Source organism: Camponotus floridanus, unplaced genomic scaffold (assembly GCF_003227725.1).
Source record: "Camponotus floridanus strain SB8 unplaced genomic scaffold, Cflo_v7.5 scaffold31, whole genome shotgun sequence".
NCBI classification, from domain to species: Eukaryota; Metazoa; Arthropoda; class Insecta; order Hymenoptera; family Formicidae; genus Camponotus; species Camponotus floridanus.
This window is the reverse complement of record NW_020229448.1, coordinates 768494-775119: the sequence shown is the minus strand read 5'-3', so window position 1 is coordinate 775119 and position 6626 is coordinate 768494. Positions and strand designations below refer to the sequence as shown.

Sequence of the window (6626 nt, the reverse complement as noted above, 5' to 3'; positions counted from 1 at the left end):
CTATTTCAGGTTGTGGGTAGTCGCATATTATAGTCAATTGCCATTGATAAAAATGACGAAATCGCTTCCATTGATCATTCGATTTATTTAGTCTTTTAAATACGACGTCTTTTATCGTCAGTTGTTAAAAAAGAAGCATTGAGAGACTGAATATGAAATAAAAATTCGTGAAAAATTAATATATTTTATTTTATTATTATCATTAAAGAAACTCGATTTCTTTGTGAGAAATAAAAAATCACATTTATCTTTTCATTTGTAAATCTAAATCAACAATTGTCATAGTAGAAGCTGATGTTGCCTGCTAATATAATACCAGATGTCGCTAACAGAATCATTTTGCTTATCAAAATCATATGTAATGGAATGTAAAAGAGACATCATTATGAAATTTGTATAGATGTAAATTTAGCTTTACAAAATAACCATTATTTTCGAAAAAGTAGAGCTTTTATTCGATCGATATTGTTTTATTTATTGTAACAATATTCTGCGAGTGTATAACTTTATATATTTATATTTGTGTACAGTTAATATAAATTTTCTCTTTAAATCCATATGGACGTACTTACACGTGTCTGCCCATTTCTTTATCGTTTTATATTATCATACAGGATATGAATTAAACAAAGGAAGAATAAATGTACGAGTTTATTTTCAAATTACTTCATTTGTCAATTTATACTACAGAAGATACTACGTTAAAAGATACAGCGGTGAAAGTGACTTTGATGACGTAAACTAGACACATACATTTTCGATACTATTACAGAAGTGACAGTTGGTTGAGTTATTATTTTGCTACTTGTCAAATTGCTACCGAGTAAGGCGTTTATTAAATCACCTATAAAGAAATAAAACGTAGAAAGTTTGCAACATTTTTTAGTAATAATGATATCTTTGTTATAGATAAGAGTGAGATAAATTCCCAGAGAATGAGCCAAACGCATACCTGCGCCGCTTTATTGATTTTTTCATCCCTTGCCACCCCTCTACGGAATTAAACGCGCACAATTACAGATTCTAACACTGACAGTTGTCTACAACGGGGCACTAATTACGCTAACCACGTTTCTGACTTCGAGGCTCGCAGAGACCTACCTGCGTAGGTGTGGGAGAGCAACGATTTCTATGAATAAAGGTGGTACGCACCGACAAGACGTGTCCGTGTGTGCGTGCGCACGCGTACGTGTGTCAGGTGGTGACTGTTGCTTCAGGAACAACGTTGTGGAGGGCAAAGGCCGGGGGACGCAGCGGGTGAAGTGTGGCGAGGGTTGAGAGAGGATGTAGCAAGAGATGCTGGTAGAGAGGAAGAAACAGGAGGTGGAGAGATGTACGTGTGTGGTCGTTAGTTTATACACGTGTATAAGTGCGCGATATTGTCTATTCGTATGAGCGAGCGAGGCGACGCGAATGCGTGTTGGTGTTTTTACCTTACTTCGGGAACATGTCAGGGAAGGGCAGGGAATGATGTGTTACCCGGGGAAAAAGAAGACGTAAGAGAAGATGCGTCAACATGGATGTGAGATTACAGATGCCACGTTCGGGATTTCGAGCTCCGTGAAGACGTCACATCCATTTAAACGTCATTGCGTGGAATTGACAGGGTCTATGGGGGTCTTTCCATTTATCATTTGATGAAACGTGGCAATAACTTTCGGTGTTACATTTATTATGCAAATATATCGTCTAGATTTCGATAAATTTCTCGTAAAGCTACATTGCAAGAGAATTCTTCGTTGTTTTATCAATTTCTTAGCTGAAATAATGTGACACTATTTAAATATTGAATAATCAACTTTTTTCTAATATTTCTCTTGGAACGAATATATTTCTTTGTATTCTTTTCAAAAGTCTTTTAAGGATACTGTGTTAGTTTATTTTAATATTTTTACCGATATATCTCATGTTCTCATTATTAGCAATAGAGATATCATTATTAATATTAGAGTAAGGAAATATTGGAAAAAGATGAATGATCGTCAGAAAATTATTTGATAGTTATAGGAAATGAAACTAAACTGCAATGTCCATGGCAAATACGAATTATTTTATCAGAATTCATAAGTAAATTCATTACTTTATTTGCAACTTGTATTCTCTTCTTCTAGTTACGTTACTGGATTCACCCGCACACAACTATGTCATATTTGTCTGTATATCACACCCGTACACACCATGCCCGTGTACACAATATACATGACAGGAGCAAGCAGGAGGGAAAGAGAGAAGGAAAGCTCGACAGTCGGTGGGAGTCCGAGGCAGCGGATGCAGTAGTGATGGCGGCTGCGTTGGATGTTTAGCCTGGGCAGGCCAGGTCGGAGGAGAGAAGGAGGCGGACGAGGCAGGTGGGAGAGAAAGAGAGAGGAAGAGAGAGAGAGTGAAAGAGAAAGAGCCAAAGTCGGAATGGAAAGACAGCCAGGTTGCTCGACGAGGTGGCAGGGGTGAGGGGTGGTGAGGCAGGGAACGGCTTAGCCTGGCGCTGCCTCGATCGTAGCCACGAGCGGAGTGTTGAGAGAGCAACCGAGAGTCCCGTTGGCCCTGGTGGTCACCCGCACCGGGTGAGGCATCATGAAAGCGCGCCAGTCGACCGAGTGTACCTACGGCTGTACGAAAGCAAGCTGAACGCTTCGCTTGCTCTCCCGATTCTTTCTCACCGACGTCGCGCACCTCCATCCAATTTCGGAATTCGACATTGACACACGCGGGGACCTCTCAGGGACTTGTCCAGGTGTTCATCGAGATCTCGGAATGACAGAGATGACAGGCAGATTGGTAGCGGTTTTACTGATGAACGAGATCGCGAGTTTGACGGATGTTGTTTCTCTTCTCGTTAAAAAATCATGATTTGGGGTGGTGAAGGTGAAGCACGGTCAGTGTCCTTGACGTTCAACGATTGATTGATATCTTTCGGAAGAAAGACTCATTTTGTGGAGAAATATAGAAAGTTGATGTGTTGTTTTACGGTGCTTATTTGAAATCCGGGTCTTTTGATTCATGTTCCATGACGATGCGCGCGTATGTATCCTTCTCCGATTTAAATAAAAATCTAGGGAGCGGCAAGGACAATGGCATCGAAATAATGCACAGATGCGCGTTTCTTTGTTGAGCAAGATCGAGCATTTGCATTCGACATTTCTTATTTCTCATGGGGATTCCTGGCGGATCATTCAAGATAATTTCGTGTCATTGACTTGACGTTTCACGCGATAGATATTCTCACGAGTAATGTCTTGCACGTGAGCTGCGGTAGAATAACGGAAGGAAGTTTCTTCTTCAACTGGACGTATGAAATAGCAGAACAATTTAATCTGCTCATAATCCGGCCATAACTTAAATTCCGTGTCACATTTCCGTGTCGTGTTCCGTATGTTTGAACTCGTAACATTTCTCTTCAGTGACTTAGATGAAGCGATTTCAAGATACAAGATACATGTTGGCTAGATATATGTACAAGTACGATATACAAAAGACTAGTTAAAAATAGCAGTTAAAAATCACAACGTCAAATGACACTTAAACACAATAATACGAAAACAAGGAACGTCGGAGTAGTAAATATAAAAAGAAATCGTTTGGACCGATCCTTTTTTGGACAAAATCACGCGTTTCCGATCATCGAGCAATCTCACGGCTATTTCCAATGTTTTGTGAAGCTTGCTTCGTTACCTCATTGTTGTCACATTGACCGCGCCGAAGGGTGCCACCCTTGCAGTTCGTTATTCTGTTCCGCACATTGGAGTACTCCAATTGCAAAATAACGAGGGAGGAAAGTAATAAAGTTCTGAAATAAGTCGATATCACGTTTCATTTTGTGAATAGATGCCAAGAAAAAGAAGATGCAGAAGAAAACTGAATAAATAAATATATAAATAGAAATATATATATAGAGCACAACAGTGCGATTTTTACGAGAAAACGAGCAATTTTATAATTATTTCTTCGATTCAACGCTTGCTGCATATGTTAATATATTATAAGATTTTTTACGTCACTTCAAGGATAACGCGAGGGAAAACAAAGTTGTTTGATCTTTAATGAGCGAAGGAACCGGTATTCCGCTGAACAACATGAAGAAAGGCAGAATGAAAAGATACGATACACGTAAGAGGTAAAGTAAAGGCAGCTATTCTTGGCTAATATAATTATAGCAATTGCTGATATATCTTTTCAACATTAGATAAAATGTCAAAATGTACAGAGAAGTTTCAGCAAGAGTGCTGAAATTAAAATATGAAAATTAATATATAAAAATATATTATCTATCTATATAATGTATCAATTACTGTCCGTTTCTTAAACATTATTTTACACGAAGAAAACGCGATAATCAAAACTTAAGCAGGAAGCATTCCACGTAGATTGATACATAGTTAAAAAATAAAAAAATGAATACACATAACGCAGCCGAACCGCTTGAATTTGGTACAAGAAGTCTGCGATTAGCATGTCGAGGTGGAATTTAGTGAAGAATAAGCGCTAAGATACAGGAAACCAATTTATTTCGATCCGTTAAAAATTTACATAACACTCCGGGACATCTAACATAGTGAATGTGCCGGATTCGAGTGGGGAGAGGAGGGGAAGGAGGAGGAGAATCCAAGGACTGAAAGCGGTGACTTTGGAGGTTCCCGCATCAACTGAATCATTGTTTGGGACTCGTGATAACGCATGTAGCTTCAGTCAGTTAGAAGACTCGATGCCACACGGTTCGCCAACTGATATGGCAGCCGTTGTTCCTACTATCGCTATCCCTCGGCTCCTCCATCATCGTCGCCGTTACTACGTCCGAGACCGGCGTAGCTGTCAAACGACCGAACAGGTGTTACCGCGAGGTGCCCGGAGTGGGATACGCGATTTCTTGTGATACCACACGCGCGGCGCGACTACGAAGGAGTGAGTCCCAGTGAGTCGTCGATCGATCGATGTGACACGCACATTCCTCGCGCATTCCTCGTTACTTAATCGGAAATGTATTCGTAGGAGTTAATTACATCAAGTGTCAGTGAGTGTCCCAAGGTGAGGTGGACCAAGAACAGTTGTTCCAGGAAGAATTAAGGATTTTGGAATTAATTCATATTTATCAAACATGACGTGCCGCAAAGTCTCCTATCCACAACCGATATCCAAATTCAGCGGCATCCTCCTACTGTCGCTGATCCTTTTGACCGAGGTGAGTATTAATTATATGGATCTAGGATTCGCGGATAGTTTTATGCTAAAGGTGTGGGTATTAACGAAGGACGCGTAAAATGCAGCATTATGAAGATTGACATATTAATCGTAACAAAACAATGTTAATTTGCTTTTACTTATATATATATATATATATATATATATATATATATATATAAAATTATATTTATTTTTAACTCAAATGTTTTCATTAATTTTTTGTCTCTTTATAAATGATGAAATAATCATAAATGACAATTTTATAATTTATTAAGCTAATAATTTTATTACCACTTGAATTTTTAATAACTTATCAAGTTTATAAATTTTACAACTGTTTTATTACTTGAATCATCGCTTATCTATGCGCCAATTCACTTAAAATTTGTCGGTATTTTTGGATTCCATTAAATTTTTGTTCTTACTATCTCTAGCAAGGGCGTGGAATGGCTAGACAATGATCTCGATCGATTAGATAGGGACATTTCTCTCTGGAATGTTTTTTTTTACATTAAAATGCACGTACATTAAAGCACTCTTGAGACAAACACATCTAGAAGCATAAACTTGCAAATTTAAATTTGTGATGTAGATATGCTAATCAAGCTTAGCGAGCTGAATAAACAGCACATAAATAAAAGACGAGATTTTTTTTGAGGGAATTTTATTACGTATAACTATAATTATATTCATATATTAAACGATATCAAATATATAAATACCATTTTGATGTGACATTTTGGTTTGATAAGATTTAAACATCATCGTCGCGTCGGATTTTATTTATTTATTAATGAATTTTTTTTTGAAAGAAGAGATTACGAATCTCAGTATATCGGGAAATAGTATTGAACGCATAATTTCAATACTAGAAAATTATGTGCTCCTGTGACATACTGGAGTCAGAGTTTGAGTTGTGGTCAACCGATTGGTGAAGGGGAACGCGACCGACATCCAGTCTTCTTTGCTCGATCGAATCGTGTCTGAACATTGCGAAACTCGACTGACTTTCTCAACTGCGAATACGTTGCTTTGAATGCCGATGTCTGTTGACTCCTGTATCTATGAATATTCAGTGTTAGTGTCATTAGAATAAATCTATGTCACTTACAAATGTATTTTTAAGCAGAAATTCCATTTAAAAATAATTAAATTTCTAATGACAAATTAATTATTTGGTTATTATTTATTATTTAAATGGTTTTTTTTCAATTCAGATGATCTTCGTTATGCAACATTTCGTGAAACCTCATCTGAATCAGCATTTCTTTATACATCAATCGCGCTCACGTAATAAAAAATTATAGAGAACTTTTTTATGCGAACAAAATATATGAAAATCATATTTCAATATTCGAAAAAGATTTTAATACTTATTGACGCATGACAAATTCAGTCGGATACCAGAGAGCTGGCAAATTAAAGCGCTTTAGATTGAAAATTGCGTTTGC

The 6626-nt window shown here is 37.5% G+C and overlaps 1 protein-coding gene across 4 annotated transcripts in view; it reads left to right on the top strand.

Annotated features, from left to right (window-relative positions):
- The first annotated feature begins 1134 nt into the window (after positions 1-1134).
- Positions 1135-6626, top strand: part of LOC105252395 (tyrosine-protein phosphatase 10D) — a 33819-nt gene continuing 28327 nt past the window's right edge. For 2 of the 4 annotated variants that reach the window (XM_011259748.2, XM_011259747.2), the window contains exons 1-2: positions 1137-1333; positions 2112-5173. In XM_011259748.2, the coding sequence (XP_011258050.1) occupies positions 5090-5173 (84 nt within the window). In that variant the 5' untranslated portion in view covers positions 1137-1333; positions 2112-5089. Of the gene's footprint in view, positions 1334-2111; positions 5174-6626 lie in introns of all 4 variants that reach the window. The other 2 variants (XM_011259749.2, XM_011259746.2) reach the window with 2 other exon arrangements.